Genomic DNA, 18,259 nt, shown 5'->3' with positions numbered 1-18,259 from the left:
GCTGAACAAGAAGTAGGACTGAGTGGACTTGTAGGCTCTAAAGTTTGACATTTTATTTTTGAGTGCAGTTATTTTTTGTGCATAATTCTACATTTGTAAGTTCAACTTTCATGATAAAGAGATTACACTTCAGTACTTGTATTAGGTGAATTTAAAAATACTATTTTTTATTTTTACAGGCAAATATTTATAAAAAAAATATAAAATGAGCACAGTGCACTTTGTATTCTGTGTTGAAATTGAAATCAATATATTTGAAAATGTGGAAAACCTCCAAAAATATTTCAATAAATGGCATTCTATTATTGTTTAACAGCGTGATTGATTGTGATTAATTTTTTAATCACTTGACAGCCCTAATAGCTATCCTCATGCAAGACTGAATGAGATGCGAGAAAGCTATCAACTACCTTTCCTACCTCACTAGGGAGTTGTGAGGATAAATCCATTAATGCTTGTGAGGTGCTCAGATGAGACCCAATATATTGCATATAGCTCTCACAACACTTCTTCCTGGAGTGTGCTGGTTTGATCAAGGAAGCAAGATTTCATTAGACTGCTATGACAATGGCTACTTGTTTAAAAGCCATATGAGTGGCCTGTACTGTTTATATGCAGCCATTAAAATAGATCACATGAATTCCTGCATGAATCCTTTTAAAAATGAATAAGCAGTGCTGTATGAGTCAGAATCCCAAGAAGTCTGAGCTCTTCAGTGCTTCTGCTATACATGACAGCTTAAGCTTCAGCCCCAGCTGCGTATCTGAGAAATGAAGCTCTGATGTAACTGCAACTGATCCTGACATCTTATGTCAGCAGCCTCTTTGGTTTTCATTCTCTGAAAAGGCTGGAGAGGGAGTTGCCTCCCCAAGTTGCCAGGTTCTCCCTAGCACTTAATGAGGCTTCTGCCCAACCTGCTGTGCCCTGGAGGCTTCATTCAGCAGGCACCTTAGTTTGACCCTGATGCTTGAGTAGTTGATTTCCACAAAGGCCCCAAAAGTCTTAGCCCTCAGGACCCTGTGGTCTCCAGTGTTTGCTTTAGCTTAAATGACCATTTAGAATGAAAATGCTCCTCACTCTTGTTAAGTTAGACACCTTTCTTGCTAATGAGGGATTGATTTGTTGCATGCCTGCAGCGTACATGTTAGCTTGATCAGCAGCACCAGCAGCTGTCTGTCAAGTCAGCCTTAACAATCTTACACAGTTCAATATTTGAAGTAGATTTTCTGCTCTGAAGAGAGACCTCATAGAAGTGGCACTGTAGGAGTCTTGTGTCTTTTGGGGACCCCATCTTGGATTTGTGTGGTTAGAAAGCTTTTAAAAGATGTAGGGGTTGCTTTAATTGCAACATCATAAACTCACCAGGAGTCTGAGTGTCAAGCTGGGTGTGCTCCTCCTCCAACATCACCATTACTTTGGTATTAAAAATTTTGCAGGGCAAATTATACCCTCACTGAGACCTGCACAGTCCTATTAGCATTCAGCCAGGTTGCAGAGGATAACTGGGAGTTGAAGGGTAATTTGAGTTGAACAGGTATAATTGAGGCCAGAGTTGTCCTGCAGAATTTTTAATGCTGGTCATAATGCATGAACCAGAAAGAACACAGCCAGACTCTCAGAGCCCAGGTTGTTTGCAGAGCTGGAAGTCAGAAAAACATGGTCCCTTGTACACAGAGCAAATTTGATCTGGAATCACTAAGACATGATAACCAGGAGCTCCAACGGTCTTAAAAGTCTTACTAAAATAAAGATATCCTGTCTACTGCTTCCACTCTATCCTCTAGGCCAGTAACCCTGTCCAAGATCCATGACAGTAAGTCACAAGCTTCATTTGCACTCAACATTTCACAAGAATAAAATATATTTAAAACAGAGAAAGTGGGGGGGGGAAACCCAGCCATGTACCTCAGGGAGTCCAACAAATCCAAATTCTTGTGGCAGGATGGATTTGTTTGTTAGAGTTATGGTTGTCTGAACAGCTTCATAGATAGTGCAGTAACCAAAATTCACTTCAGCTGGACTGACTTCCAAATCAGAGGTAGTAACAATTGCATGGACAATAAATTCAATTGGCTTAGTCTGAAACAAGATTGAAAGTACTGAGTAAGAACTGCAGCATTGGGCAAGAACTATGGTATATAATTTGTGAAAAGATTTCCAAAAAGACACTGTGAATTAAGATATTCTATTCCTCGAAAGCAATTTAATTTAAGTAACATTCTTATTTTGAACTTGAGTTTATCATGGTCTTAACAACAAGCAATTGAAACGTGCCTATATTATAACTAAAACTGCCAAAAGAATCACTAGGTATTTTGGATTCCATATGCTGGAATGTAGTCACACCTGCATTTGTATGAAGTATGAAATATGAATCCTCAGATGCATGTACATTTGCTGTACAATGTTTTATAGTTTCAGAATAAAACTGTATGCTATGGTACCTAAAAGCTGTCTGGAACATAAGAATACCTCTGTGAATAAGTGAGCACCTTCATTAAGAATTAAAAGTCTAGGGTTTGCATTTTGAAGATGTTTGATAGAAAATGACTTTACACAACTCACCATCTATTATACCATTCTGAGCATCTTTTAATTAATTTAATCACAGACTTCTGCTAATACACAAAGGTTCAAACTGAGATTTGGTATCACCAAATGCAACTCCACTGAAGTCAATGGAATTGCACCTGCTGACATCAGATGTGAATTTGTCCCAAAGAGTACCTAGTATCAGTACTAGAGCTATGCTCTGGATCACTGAGGACTAGATTCTGCTACCCTTACTCATTTGGAGGAGTAGTTGACTCCATGAGTAGCCCGGTTGAGTTGATTTTTGAATTAGAATTATCAGTGAGAGGAACGATTAGTACTTCATCAGTTGTCCTACTGATTTGATTTCAAAAGGATGGCTCACTGAGTAACTCACTGTCTGTAAGGTGTCAGAATCTGGCCCTGAAGCAGCACAGAATTATTGTGATTTCCACACTTTGCAATTAGAGGCTGCTTGGACTGTGGAGCTCCTGTTAAATTTTAAATCTTCTACTACTTGCAATACACAATAGCACTAACCTTATCAGCAATCATTATTGTCATTGGAACTTCCAGAACCCTGGTTTCTGTGTCAAAATATTTTCCTGCATCTTCTGGGAGAGAGAGCCTGAAATAGAAAAATGCAAGTCTCTAGCTAAGGAGGAATAATTGGGTCTTCAGTGCCTATATTTTGAATCAAGTACAAGTCTAAGACAACTGAGTTTAGTTAAGATCCAAAAGGTATTTTCATCAACACTCTAATCCAGCAAAGCACTTGAATTCAAATAGACCACTCGGTGCTTACATGTTTCACTGGATTGGGGCCTAAATTAAAGTCTTTGTATGAATTTGAATATGCCGATGCTGGGGAAGAGCATGGAGGGAGTTTCCAACCAAAAAATACAACAACCTAGGAGAATTTACCTCTGTCCAACAGACAGAAAATGTAGTTGTCAGAGGTAGAGCAGACTTGTCCTAGATTTCATATAGGAAGATCATATCTCACTATGCAAGTAGGCACTGTCCAAGCTATAAATCAGCTTTTATGAGGATAATTAGCAATGTGGTGTTCATATTAATAGATCTGACTAAGGCCCAATTTTCCAAAGACAAGCTCCTTTTAAAAATCCCAGATTAGGAGCCTATGGGCATTATTACTCAATGGAACTTGTTCTCATAAGGAACATTAGGTGCTTTTGAAAATGCCATCCCCATCTCCAGAGGCACCTTTGAAACTACCAGCTTTAAGTTCATATTTAGGCATTTGATTTTTCAAAAGTAAGGAACACTCATCAGCTCCCAATTAATTCAATATTGTTCTAATCAAAATTGGTTATTGTTAAATATTTCAAACTGTTGAAAAGGCCATAATAACACGGTTAATGTCTGTTTGAAACACGGGATAAAACACAACAGAAAAGGTTTAGTGCCTCAGTGATCATTCTTCATGGCTACTATCTTGTTTGCATTTAGCTAGGAAACACAGGGAAAATTAGAACAAGCATAAAGACAAATCTTTCACTCAGACATGGGCCAAGGTTACCCAAAATTATCCAAACTTCTAGCGTGCCTGGATGTAGGAGTAAATTCTCTGCTGGAATAGGAGCAATTTATTCCAGCAAATGAACAGTGTAAATGTTACCAGTCCAGGCTATTTCCTACTGTTTTATGTGTATTTAAATGTTATGCTGGAACTAAAAAGCTGGACATGAAAAGGATCTAGTTTGATAGGTGCATGAAATTCCCATGAATGCTAATGGGAGTTAGATCCATTCGGGTGTTTCGCCTGTATTACTAAAGGAGCTGATTATACAGCAGGGTTTTATTTACAGGCATTTTAGTAAAGTATTACCAAAACTGCCCTTTTATTTTTCTACTAGCAAAACCTTTATGGCTATAAATAGGAATTAAAACTTGCTTTGTAATCGGTATCTAAGCCTCTTGCATTCTGGCCGCAATCATGAGTACATGAGTAAACCAACCTAGGCAATCTGTTCCTGTTGACATTGATGTTAATTAATTACCAGTCCCTCTGAGTCAGTATCAATGGGATCACAACACAACGGAAAGACATAAATAAAGACAGGCTGCAGAAGTGAAACACACATGAAGACCAACAGCCTTTGTCTGATTACATACCAGATTTGTTATTAACAGGGAATGTGTGGGCTTCAGTTTCTGAAACTTCTCACTCTCGTACAGCCCAATTTCAGAGCTCTTAAGCCAAGTCAGTACAAAAGCTCTATTATTTTTAGATCTAGGTGCCTATTTATAATACCTGGACCCTTAGAGCATTGGAGTGAATAGTTTCCCATTGTTAAGTCTCCACAGTGATACTATTTCTGCTACCAGCTCTTTAGATAGGTTTCCTCCACAAACACCACAGGTTGCAGAACAGTGAGGCAAAAAGATGTTTTTCACAAAGAAATGTTTAGGCCCCTGTTAACCAGCACGGCAACTGCATATCTACTCTTTAAAGGTAGTGTTGCTCATTCGTCTTCCTTCTTTAGTTTGTGCCCCTTTCCCTCATTGATCCCATCCTTGCCAATTCAGGATTGCTCCCAACAATATATTCTCTAGTTTTCTGTCCAATTTAGTCTTAAAAGTCCCAAGCAATGGGCTTTCACCACTATCCTGGAGAGACTAGTGCACTGTCTAAAAGAATTTGTGGTCAGGAAGGATTTCCTGATATTCAACCTAAATTTTCTTTCACCACGTTATTCCTAGTTAAACATCCATGTAGCACATTAAATAATTCCTGTGCTTGTCCTCCCCCACCAATACTCACTACTTACAGAAACAAATAAGCTTCAGCTCTTACTTTTTCCTGTTTACTTACATGCTTGCCTTTAAGAACACCAACCAACCAAACCCCATGGTGGCAAATCTCAGAGTCTTGGTCTACAGACTGGGCCTCACAGGGCTCATGCTATGGTGCTAAAACCAGCAGTGTATATGTTCCTGTTTGGGCTGGAGCTCAGGCTCTGCGATCCACTCCCTTCACCAGATTTCAGAGCCCAAGCACCAGCCCCAGCAAGAATGTAGCGCAAACCTGAGTCTATAGATCCACTGCCATGTTTTTGTTTTGTTTTTTACAGTGTAGACATTAGGCTGCCAGTGTCCATGGAATCTGTTCCAACTTCCAAGAAACCAAGAAGCAGAATACTTGGGGAATTCTGGCAGTTGGTAAATGAGAAATCTTGCTTTTAAATAGGCTGAAATCATGACTTTGTCGCAAGCAGGAGTACAGTTACAGTATGAGTGCTATGACTATTGGGATGTGCACTGAAGACCGAGAGCTCCCCAAGTCCTACCAGCCCTTCTGTCTGCACACTTATCATTCCTGCTCGACACATTTAAGGCTTAATTTAAAAAAGATCATCTATTCCTTCTTTTGAGGAGACTGAGTTTGTAGTGCTGAACCAATGACGTATTTGTACAAATGTGTCACTAGCTCAGCATTATGTATCAAGCTTGTACCATAAAAATACCCACCTCCCATGCTGTACCATACAAATCAGTTTGAAAGGACTGAAGCAGCCTGGTACTTATTCCATGAGTCAGAACCACCTTAATCTCATCAAATCTTTTTTTTTTTTAAGCTTTCCCATTTTTCAAATGCAGGTTAACATTTTTAATCCACATTGTGCTTCTATCCATTCAGCAAATGTAATAGTATTTCACAGGATCTGATGTTTAGGAACTGGAAACTATCATAATAGTGATAACTGTTGTTGTAATGGGATAGAATTGGATATGTAGGAAGAATTGTAACATTTATATTTTCTTTGAAAATTATGCTGTTAAAAGCTTTGGGGTCTGATTTTAGAGCTGAGGGTCTAATTTTTGGAGAGGCTGAGGGCAAATGGGTGAAAATCTGACCCTACTGAAATCAGTGAGACTAGAATTTTTAACTCACAACTCCAGATAAAGTCAATGGGAAAGGCAGATGCTCAGCGCCAATGGAAATCATACTTAAAAGTCTGATTCCACTCTCACGATCACTGCTGTAAATCTGGAGTAATTTAATGATGCAACTGGTTTTACAACAGATTCAAAAGGATGTGACAGCAGAATCAGAACCTAACCAATCAATTTACACTTGAACAGGAAATGACTCACTAAATTCTGTTCAAAAAGTGATTATAGCCATAGTCAGAGCATGGTCAGTAAAAGACCATGTAATCTAAATAGCCAAATGGATCTCTTGATTTATATAGCTATTCTCTTCTGTTTATATACAGAGCCTCCTTGTGAAATGGTGGCAGAGAATCCTACTGGGATAAGGCTTTTGACATTTCTGAGAATAGAAGGTGGTATTATTTTAAATCTAGAAAAGAATCCCAAAATGAGAGATGAAAACCATTTATAACCTCTTTGGGGATAGAGTGGGTATGCAGCAGCAGGTTTGGCTATTTTGCATTTGCTCTGTAGCCACTTGTTCAGGGGTTAACTAATTAGTGATGTTTGACTAGAAAGCACACCCATGAGCCAGAGAAATACCTTTTCAGCCATGTGACACTGATGTGTGTCTCTCTGTTCTGAAAGAGTAGCTTCCCCCACAGTGACAGAAGTAACCTACTAGGACTGCAACTGCTAAGATTTTCACACTGTTGCTGTCACCACAGGGAAAGTATTACTAGGTAGGAATGTGATCCAAGTCAATTTCCTCCTTGGACTTTGACATCTCAGAAGAATAGAGGAGGAGGAGGAGGAGGAGAGAAGGGGGAGAGTGCTTGAAAGGGCCAAGTTCAGTATAGCTATGCAATCACACTGAAATCAATAGTGTGAAGTCCGGCCATTGCAGTCTGTGAGTGTAAGAGGAAAAAATTGGCCTGCTCTGACTTTTCGCAGACAGGCTCTCTAAATTAATATCTTAAATACTAAACAGAAAGGTGATTAATACCATTCATTCACCTGGGCAGGAACTTCAGCTGCACACTGAAGGATGACTGGGCTTGAATGTAACCTGTTTTCGGAAGAAGCTCCATGTGCTTACTCAGTTCTTTGCATACTTCAAACTTCAAGCGTAGAGCGGCTTTTGCTCTGCAAACAGATCAGACAGACCTGAGTGGGTTTGTGCTGCCAGCTCAACAGCTACACTTTACTCAATGCTTTAGCTCTCTTTTCCCACTGCAGCTCAGTTTTGTATGTTGCACTTGGAAATATTCCAAGCTTTCTTTGCAAGTGAAGAAGAGTACGCTGGGCACATAGAATTGTTAAAGCAAAATCATACAGTTATGTTCTCTGTCAGGCTACAATGCTTCCAAATCTGGGTTTCTATACTTGAGTTCACCCTGCTTCAAACCCAAAATGTTGCAGAATAAAAGCAGTCTGTACTTATCACACATTTTTCCTTCCTGAATCCAACAGCTCCAGAGACACATGGACTCTGTTCCAGGTGGAACCCATTCAGAAGTGAAGGGACAGCAGGGGCGGCTCTAGCCATTTCGCTGCCCCAAGCATGGCGGCATGCCACGGGGGGCGCTCTGCCGGTCGCTGGTCCCGCGGCTCCGGTGGACCTCCCGCAGGCTTGCCTGTGGATGCTCCACTGAAGCCGGGGGACCAGCGGACCCTCCGCAGGGACGCCTGCGGGAGGTCCACCGGAGCCGCCTGCCGCCCTCCCGGCAACCGGCGGAGTGCCCCCCGCGGCATGCCGCCCCAAGCACGCGCTTGGTGTGCTGGGGCCTGGAGCCGCCCCTGAGGGACAGCCTTGCTACAATGTTGGGCCTGTGCGTTGCTAGGCAAAAGTAATCTGGCATGGGTGGGACCAAACAAATGTAAACAAGTATTAACCCTAATATTAACTCATGAGTCAAAGCCCAGCAATCCCCTGAGCCTGGACGCCCCTGTGTAACCCACACACCTTCTGGGTGTGGTCTTCTGTCCCATCTAGTGGCACTGAGACCACGTAGAGAGAGAGAGAGTTAAATGAGTCTTCTCTACAGCCTTAGCTATGCCCGTTGGCTTTCAGCTCATGCAGTAGAGGCTCATGCACTAAGCTCCAGAAGTCCCCGGTTTGATCCCGCCCACCAACAACTGAGGTCTGTCAGCGTTACACCTGCAGCACTGCAAGGCAGAGATTGTCTCCTTTGTGAACAGGGGAATAAGAGAGGAATGAATCTGGAAGTGGTTGGTACATATGAATGAAAGCATCAAAATTAGCCATTTGTTAATTAGTTATTTGCTTTCTTCCCAGGGCTTTTCTAATGCTGTAGTTGATCAAATCAGTTAAACTGATGAGTCCTTTCTGCTTATTTCTTATGCATTCTTCTGGATCAGTGGTGTGAGGTGCACTGTATAGCAATGGACATCACTAGTAAATCCTTCCTCCAACACCATGTGCACAGAATCTTTAATGACCATGGAGGGCAGCAAGGGTCCGGGCTTCATCTGAAAGATCTCCACACAGTAAACCAAATGGACTGAATGTGTCTGCTTCAGCATGCTGAAAGGCTGAGCCAACACTGCCAGTGTCTGAGTATATGATACTAGGGTTTCAGACATGATGCTTAAACAACACAGGTATTCTCTCTAGCACTGGGAGGCTAAGTAAAACACCTGATCCTCCAAGATGCTGAGGACAGGCTGCACTGTAGTGAGGACCCTAAACTCAATGTGAATTGGAAGGCTGAACATCTTGCAGGACTTCTCCCCTTGGTTGGCCACATTTTGGCCTAAGCTACTTGATAGTTTTCTAAAATAAGAACCTGGGATTTGCACTGGGAGAGTTAATCACTTTTAACTGACAAAAGTTATTCTGCCTCTGCTTTTATAATCTTGTCCCTGGGAGTGGGTTATTTTAGACAAAGTAAATCTCTTACATAACTTGTGCTTGTCACATTTGCGAGCTGAATTTCTGAGATAACAGCTCTACTATTTCTTTCCAACTGTGAAGAATCTCTGCAGTGTCTAATTCTGGTAAGAAGTTTAGAATATGGGTCTTCTAACAGAAATAGTGTTTAAAAAAAACAACAAAAACCACCAATCCTATTAGCATGCATTTAAAAAGAATCTAAAATATGGGGATTGTTAAAATAGGAACACTCAGCATCTAGCAGCCAATAACTGCATTAGACAGAAAAAAACCAGCACATGGAAGTCAAGTAACAGAGTAGCTCACATAACCATTCTCTAAAGGTAAGAGTCACTGCATAGATCTCTAGGAAACTAACAATCTGCAGCACTACCTTTACACTGCAACATGTTCTGACACCATGGGACAATGCACAGCTATTACAGTGGTGAGGGCCATATAAGTACCTGGACAAAAAATCAGGATCCTCTGAAATAAGGATTTGATCCATCTATGTATTTATATGGGACCTAGCACCAGGGGTGGCTCCAGGCCCCAGCACGCCAAGCGCATGCTTGGGGCGGCAAGCTGCGGGGGGCGCTCTGCCAGCGCCGCGATGGCGGCAGGCAGGCTGCCTTCGGTGGCTTACCTGCGGAGGGTCCGCTGGTCCCGCGGCTTCAGTGGACCTCTCGCACGCCTGCAGGAGGTCCACCGAAGCTACGGGACCAGCGGACCCTCCGCAGGTAAATCGCCGGAGGCAGCCTGCCTGCCGTGCTAGGGGCAGCAAAATCCCTAGAGCCGCCCCTGCCTAGAACCACAGCATCTGAGCATCTTCCAATCATTAATGAATGTACATTTGTGTGAGTTGGGGAAAATTTTATTATCCTCATTTTACAGATGGGGAACTAAAGCAAAAAAAGACTTGCCCAGCATCACACAGGAAGTCTGTTGGAGAGCTCTGACTAGAGCTCAGGTCTCCCAAGTTCCAGGCCACTGCCTTAGCCACAAGATGTCATGCTAGGTATGTAAAGTATCTAGGAAACAAAGGTTATATCTACACCACCAAAAAAACCAAAACCCATGGCTGAGAGTCTCACAGCTTGGATCAACTGACTCAGGGTTGGGCTATGGGGCTAAAAGGAGCAGTGTAGACATTTTGGCCTGGGCTCTGAAACCCAACCAGGGGTTCTTGCTCCAGCCCAAGCAAAAATGTCTATACTGCTATTTTTTGTCCTGTTGCCCAAGCCCAGTGAGTCTGAGTCAGTTGACCTGGGCTCTGAGACTTGCTGCCATGGATCTTATTTTTTTTTTTTTGGCAGTGTAGATATTCCCAAAATACACCTAGAATGCTCCACAACAGCTCTGAACATTAATGACCCATGAATCACGCCAAGTGCATACTATACAGAGGTACTATAGTATCTGTTTAACGGTATGCTTGGACCTCCATGGAGGCTGCCCTATAGATCTTCTGAGGCAGAATTGGCCTGAGGCTGGCTTCTAGTTTTGACATTGATTTTAACTACAGGGGAAAGCCAGAGGAAGAATAACAATGAAAAATACAAGGCACTTTGTAGGTTATCCCAGGCTGACTAAATGTATTTGTGTATAATTAAATAATAAGCTTAACATTCTTCCCTCTCTAAAATATATAGTGCTGGCAAAAGATGCTGGGTGTCTGCCTTAGAGACGGAAGTCTTCCATCCAGGTACAACACAGGCAGCAGCTGTGAGAGTTTCCCCCACTAACCAACCAATGTGCTTCGATCCTGAAATGAAGTGACCAGCTCTTTAAATGATGGGGTAATTCAGTCTTCATGCCTGCTGAGTGTTTGGCTTCTCTGCCGACATAGCCAATATGGGACCCATTTAGTGGTATTTGTGGTTATGGTTATGTGCCTACCTGAATGAAGATGATCGAAAAACTAACAGATGGTAATGGAGAGAGACTTTCATCTATTCAAGCTAGTACCAAGAAAATTTTGAAGGCCTAATTAGGTGTTATGAGGCTTTTATTAAAACAAAAATTATTAAAATACTACTGGTCTCTATATTAGTGTAGTTCACTGGCTAATTAAAATAACTAAATAGGGAGATCATAAAGGAATAACTTGTCTGAGAAGGGGGAAAAATCAAAGCATCATACTAATAGACAATCATGAATGTATTACGGGATAGCTTACCTGCTTCGAATAATGATACAGTCTTGATAGAGCCGGTCGTACATACAGATCTTTAGATCAACATTTGGATTGGGCACCCAAACAGGAACATCAACAGAGACTCCAATGACAGAAAAGTGTAGCTATATATTTGAATATACAAATCAATAATGGTTACTACTTTTCAGAGGCCATTGAAAATTTCTAACTAATCAGGATAAAGGGAAACTAGGTTTGTGCTGATAAACAGCAGAATCATATATCCTATTATTAATATTAAAGACAATTTAAGTAAACACAATGAAGAAAATGTCCTTTATAAATTAAAACGTGGCAGCTTTCACTTACCAGTATAAAACACAAACGATAGTAGTTTTTGTCCAAACATTATAGAAGGCATACGTGAGTGTCATACTGGCTAATATTTTAATCTTATTCTTAAAATATAAGATTTTTTTTTTTAAATTTAGCACTACAAGTTTAATAACCCTGGAGACTGCAGTATGTTTGTGGGATAAACAGTTATATAATGGTCAGCACAGTGCAAGCTGCTCGCACAGTGCAAGCTGCTCTCACAGTGACTCCTCCCCTCACAAAAGGACTCAGCCCAGTCCTACTGGGAATATTCCTTCCTTCTGAAGAAGTGTATCCACAAACTCATGAGGGTCTGGACTACTCCTCTGCAGCTCTCTTTGTGGAGCTGCTGCTTTGTGGATTTTGGAGAGAGCCAGGTTTGGGGCAATCGGCCTCCTGCTAAGTATAGATTTTCTGCCAAACTACTAAGATCAACACCACGGCAGTGTGTGGCCTGAAATAAAAGTGTAGCATTAAAATACGTTGTAGTGGTAATTAGAGTTGTCACCTGTCCCAGTTATCATGCATTCTATGCAGGGCCGCCCAGAGGATTCTGGGGGCCCGGGGTCTTCGGCGGCGGGGGGCCCTTCCATTCCGGGACCCGCCGCCAAAGTGCCCCGAAGACCCGCGGCGGGAGCCCCCCGCCACCGAATTACCGCCGAAGCGGGACCCGCCGCTGAAGCGCAGCCCGGTCTTCGGTGGTAATTCGGTGGCGGGGGGCGGGGTCCCCGCCGCGGGCCTTCGGGGCACTTCGGCAGCGGGTCCCGGAACAGAAGGGCCCCCCCGCCGCCGAAGACCGGGCTGCGCTTTGGTGGCAGCGGCGGCGGCGGGTCCCGCTTCCCCCCCGCCCCGGCCCCAGCCTCTTACCCGAGCGCGTCTCCGGCGGGGCCTGAGCTCCGTCCCGCTCAGAGCCGCGTGGTGAGGGGGCGGGGCTGGGAGCTCCACGCCGAGCGGAGCTCCCAGCCCCGCCCCCTCCCCATGCCGCTCTGAGCGGGGCGGGGCTCAGGCCCCGTTGGAGCTCCCAGCCCCGCCCCCTCACCACGCGGCTCGGATCGGGGCAGGGCTCAGGGGCTCAGCCGGAGACTCGGCGCTTGATGCGCTGAGGCTCCAGGAGAGGGGCGGAGGCGGGAGCCTCCGCTCTTCTCTTGGGGGCCCCTGCAGAGCCTGGGGCCCGGGGCAAATTGCCCCCTTTGCCCCCCGCTCTGGGCAGCCCTGATTCTATGGGCGGTTTCACTTTCCTTTCTCAGAATGACTATAAACTTATTTTTCTCTAACCTCTCCCACAGCTTCAACCGCACCTCCCAACCCCTTGTAGTTCTTGTTACACACAGAAGGATGTCAAACTTGCTTTTCTTCAGTGTGTTGGATCAGACCCTGGCACTTAGAAACACTCACTGGTTTGCAGTTTGGGTTGTCAAATGTAATCTCAAATTCTGCATGTACATCCCCAGGGACAGAGGGGGTAAAAATAATCTGAAGTTTGATTGAGCTGAAGGGTCCAATTTCACCTTCTGTAACCTAAACATGATGCAAAAAAAAGTGTTACTAACTTTCATTTAAAATCTGGCTGTATTATTCTATTCTATATAGGACCTTATGCTGTGCTCATCATGGTAATATCTGAGCCTGTACTGAGTTACTGGACCTTTGTACATATTGATATAATATATCAATATAAATGTTATATTGATCTATACAGTTACATAGTTCTGCCCATTGTCAGACTGAACACACTATGCTGGACACAGTAGTAAAAGTGTATCAATAATACCTTAAAGAGCTTGATCCTTCAAAAAACTGAGTCACGGAGTACCTTCAGTTTCCAGAGGGTGCTCAGCATCTTGCAGAAAAGTTGCTCAGCCATGGACTCTAAGTGTGACATCTCCTCTGATGGAAGGAGGGTAGAATACCCACTGTCTGAGCTGGCGTATAAGTGATACATGAAGCAATGCTTTTTTGTGCTACCACTCAAGGGCCTGTTCCTCCTCCCACTGAATTCAACAGTAGCAGGCTCAACAGCCTCTCCTACTCCCCTCCACAAGGGGAGCAGCAGAAGCCAACAGAAGCTTCCAGCCTATGATTGGTTTTGTAAAGCCCAGGACGTGTGGAGATCCTGCTCCAAAGCAGCAAACGCCAGTTACTGCTGAGAGTGCAGGGATAAATCAGGGCCTTCCAGCCTCTCTCTGAGTGGATTCAGAGGCAGCTGCCAAGGGCCCCTTGCCCTGTCTTCCCCCATCTCACATAGGATGCATCAGCAGTTGAGAGGAGCCTAGGTAGCCTCCTGCTATCATATTCACTCTAATCTGAAACCTTGTCTCTGGCCAGAGATTATCTATCTGGGTGAATTTCCCCTCCCCCCAATCTTTCTAGACTGCAAGGCGGGCGTTGTCTTGCTAAGGCTGTGCAAGGCCTATAGCATTTTGAGTGCTACTACAATATAATAAATAATAATAAAAGCAGCAAACTATGGCCTGATTTCAGCTAAAGCATGAGACTTTACATCCCATACAGTTGTGGGAGTGTTTGCAAATTCCATGAAATAATGGTGAATCTATGAAAGGGGATGAAATTCAATGAAAATTCCCCAGTTTGACTACAATATGCTTTGGTTTAATTTTTACATAAAACATATACTTTTAAAAGGCAAAGAAGACACAGAGTAGCTGAACCCAAGACTGAAATGGTGCCAAGTATAAAATAGGTGTAAACTCTTTCTTGACAGCTGGCTATGGTACATTTTAAGCAGAAAAAGGCAGTATAAGATAGGTCAAACTGCAGAATACCAATACAGTAGAACCTCAGTTACGAACACCTTGAAAATGATGATGATCGTAACTCTGAACAAAATGTTATGGGGGTTCTTTCAAAAGTTTACAGTTGAACATTGACTTAATACAACTCTGAAACTACTATGCAGAAGAAAAATACTGCTTTCAACCATCTTAATTTAAATGATTCGCCAGCCCAGACAGTGGGTATCCTTCCTTTGTCAAATCTTTTTTTTATAATTTTCCCTTTACTTTTTTTAGTAGTTTATGTTTAACACAGTACTGTACTTTGCAGTATTTGCTTTTTCCCCCCATCTCTGCTGCCTGATTGCGTACTTCTGGTTCCGAATGAGGGGTGTGGTTGACAGGTCAGTTCTTAACTCTGGTATTCATAACTCTGAGGTTCTACTGTACAAATGAAATGCCTAAAATAAAACCACACTAACTGTTATGTGATACGATGAAACCTTATGGGTATGTCAGTGCTCACACTGAAGTCAACACAAGTTTTGCTTGAGTAAAGAATGCAGGATTTGGTTCATGGTCAGTTTCCCTTGCTCAAGAATTGGACTAGCTGAATGCATGTACATATCTCAGTAAATAGGTTACCTTGCCCAGTGTAATTTCAATGGGTTCTTCTTCAGGCGGGGGTTCCGCTGGGCATTGTGCATTTTCTGCCTCTAGATCTGCCTCGGTGATTAATGCATCTTGACTAAGTTGTTCTAAAAGACAAACCGGATGTTGGGCCTGGGTAACTAACTCTGTTGAAAGCATCAGAGCCCATGTTCCTTGAGTTTGGGGGACATTTGCAAGATCCATATCTTCTCTCAGGCTTTTGAGGAGGGGATTTATGAGGGATCTAGAGAATGATTTCTCTTTGTTCACATGAATGATCATGAGAGAAGAAGGTACAATTTAATTGTTAAAGTCATACTGTAAATGTTCAGAATGCAGCAAGACCTGTAGTTATTCTTAACTCATCCTCCTGTGAGAGTGAGTTCATAGTCCAGAGTTTGCTCTAGTCATGTGAAAGCTCTGTCTTCCCTGCTTATGAGCCTCCCACTACTGGGTGAGTTTCATTGGTCTAGTAGAATGTAGCTGTGATAGGTGGCCAGGGTCATCCCAGAGGGAGCTGGGACCAATCCCATGAAGGGCCCCAAATAACAGAGAGCTTGAATTGGGATTCTTCCGTCCTAAGTGCAGGACTCTGCACTTGTCCTTGTTGAACCTCATCAGATTTCTTTTGGCCCAATCCTCCAATTTGTTTAGGTCACTCTGGACCCTATCCCTACCCTCCAGAATATCTACCTCTCCCCCCAATTTAGCGTCATCCGTGAACTTGCTGAGGGTGCAATCCATCCCATTATCCAGATCCTGAATGAAGATGCTGAACAAAACCGGGCCCAGGGCCGACCCTGGGGCACTCTGCTTGATACCGAATGCCAACTAGACATCGAGCCACGATCACTACCCGCTGAATCCGACAATCTAGCCAGCTTTCTAGCCACCTTATAGTCCATTCATCCAATCCATACTTTTTAACTTGCTGGCAAGAATACTGTGGGAGACCATATCAAAAACTTTGCTAAAATCAAAATATATCACAGCCACTGCTTTCCCCATATCCACAGAGCCAGTTATCTCATCATAGAAGGCAATCAGGTTGGTCAGGCATGACTTGCCCTTGGTGAATCCATATTGATTGTTCCTGATCATCTTCCTCTCCTCCAAGTGTTTCAAAATGGATTCCTTGAGGACCTGCTCCATAATTTTTCCAGGGACTGAGGCCAAGGGCGGCTCTAGCAATTTCGCCACCCCAAGCATGGCGGCACGCCGCGGGGGGCGCTCTGCCGGTCGCCGGTCCCGCGGCTCCGGTGGACCTCCTGCAGACGTGCCTGCGGAGGGTCCGCTGGTCCCACGGCTCCAGTGGACCTCCCGCAGGCACGCCTGTGGATGCTCCACCGAAGCCGCGGGACCAGCGGACCCTCCACAGGCACGCCTGCGGGAGGTCCACCAGAGCCGCCTGCCACCCTCCCAGCGACCGGCAGAGCGCCCCCCGCGGCATGCCGCCCCAAGCACGCGCTTGGCGTGCTGGGGCCTGGAGCCGCCCCTGACTGAGGCTAGGCTGACTCGTCTGTAGTTCCCCGGATTCTCTTTCTTCCCTTAATAATGAATACTTTAGATTGATTATAGCACCTACCCTCCTAAAGGATTCCAAAGTGCCTCAAACTATATTCATATTGCACCAAATAAAAGTGCTGGAGTGGGGGCAGTAACCAGCTGCTGACTGCATATGTAACACCAACAGACCCTGGTCATCGACAGGCAGGATCGAATCTGGGACCTCCGGAGCTAAATGCATGAGCTAAAAGCCATATGGTTGTTTAGTTAAGGCTGTAGAGTAGACTCATTAATCTCTCTCTCTCGGAGCCACTACATGGGACAGAACACCACACCCAGGAGGTGTGTGGGTTACACATACTTGTTCATAACTGGGGGAAGAGATATTGTATGTTGTAGAGAGAACACCATAATTGTAACAAAACAATCTAAAGAACTGTTACTGAATCTTTTAGGTTCAAAACACAAAATCCATATTTTAATTAAAAAAAGAGAAATCTTAATATGATTTTAACAGTGTCTTTTGATCAGAATGACTGGGAACACTTAGCTTCTTCAATATCTGTATTAATGGATGCAAGACTCCCCCCTCCCAAATCTTATAAAGCACAAAATAAAGATTAAAAGATGAAATGAAAAATGTCTGAGGAGGTTCATCTGTATGTCACTTTGTTCCTAAAATTATAGGTTGTAAAAATAAACTTGTCATGTGGTTCTCTTGTGAAAGGTGGGTGTTCAGTTGATGAGACAAGAACAATGATAACAATTTTGTAGTCTCTGCATGAAAATCCAGTTGGATTTTTTGTTTTTATCTGAGGTTAGTAGTTGATAAGGAGTGAGGTTGGGGACATTCTCCACTGCTTTTAGTATATGCAGTGGTGCTAGTGCGTTATTTTTAGTGATTTTTATGTGGTGCCTAGATGCCTTTCTGTTGGGACAGCATACAAACAAAAACATGTATTACTACTGGCATGGTCATCATTTCATTTATTGAGCAGGTTTGCTAAGCATCTTAGCTTCAGTCTCTTACGTGAACCAATGAAACTGTTAGGAGAATGTTTAGCATCAGAAATTGCAGAAGGTCAATTTTCTAAAACCATAGTCTTACCTACATGGCTGCTGCCCAGGTTGTTTTCAGTCTTCTGGCTCTCACCCACCATGCAAGTCTGCCTAACTTCTTCAGTATGGACAGGAGAAACTTGTTCCTTGTTTTCATTTATAGATGATTCCACAGGACTGCTGCTAGCTTTCTCTTCAGAGGTGATGCCATCCAAAGCTGGACTAACCTAATTGGATGATTTATAGAAAATATTTTAAAACATAAAACATAATTGCACCTAGCTCCAATTCCATCTGCCACTTTTCGAAAGGAAGTAGCCTTATTATCTAACTACATTCTGTATTGTATGTGGAGAAAATGCACTGTGCGTTCCAAACAAAGTGCACACATTTTTATACTACAGTTTTATTGGTGGTAGGATGCAACTATTGCTCCTCAGAAATGGAATTGATATATTGAGCACAATT

General features: G+C 43.3%; 1 protein-coding gene and 1 long non-coding RNA gene across 6 annotated transcripts in view; one reads left to right on the top strand and one right to left on the bottom strand.

Moving 5' to 3' along the window:
* Window positions 1-18,259, bottom strand: part of CFAP74 (cilia and flagella associated protein 74) — a 97,926-nt gene that overhangs the window by 17,557 nt on the left and 62,110 nt on the right. For all 5 annotated transcript variants that reach the window (XM_044995848.1, XM_044995850.1, XM_044995846.1 and 2 more), the window contains exons 18-24: window positions 17,841-18,018; window positions 15,221-15,333; window positions 13,239-13,361; window positions 11,511-11,632; window positions 7,450-7,578; window positions 3,073-3,160; window positions 1,906-2,079 (exon numbers count right to left, since the gene is read on the bottom strand). In XM_044995848.1, the coding sequence (XP_044851783.1) occupies window positions 1,906-2,079; window positions 3,073-3,160; window positions 7,450-7,578; window positions 11,511-11,632; window positions 13,239-13,361; window positions 15,221-15,333; window positions 17,841-18,018 (927 nt within the window). The remainder of the gene's footprint in view (window positions 1-1,905; window positions 2,080-3,072; window positions 3,161-7,449; window positions 7,579-11,510; window positions 11,633-13,238; window positions 13,362-15,220; window positions 15,334-17,840; window positions 18,019-18,259) is intronic.
* LOC123354161 overlaps window positions 1-18,259 on the top strand; it is a 115,212-nt gene that overhangs the window by 56,781 nt on the left and 40,172 nt on the right. The gene's annotated exons all lie outside the window — the stretch shown is intronic.

This window comes from Mauremys mutica, chromosome 21 (assembly GCF_020497125.1).
Source record: "Mauremys mutica isolate MM-2020 ecotype Southern chromosome 21, ASM2049712v1, whole genome shotgun sequence".
Lineage (NCBI taxonomy): Eukaryota > Metazoa > Chordata > Testudines > Geoemydidae > Mauremys > Mauremys mutica.
Note: the sequence above shows the minus strand (reverse complement) of the source record. Positions and strands in the feature narration are given on the sequence as shown.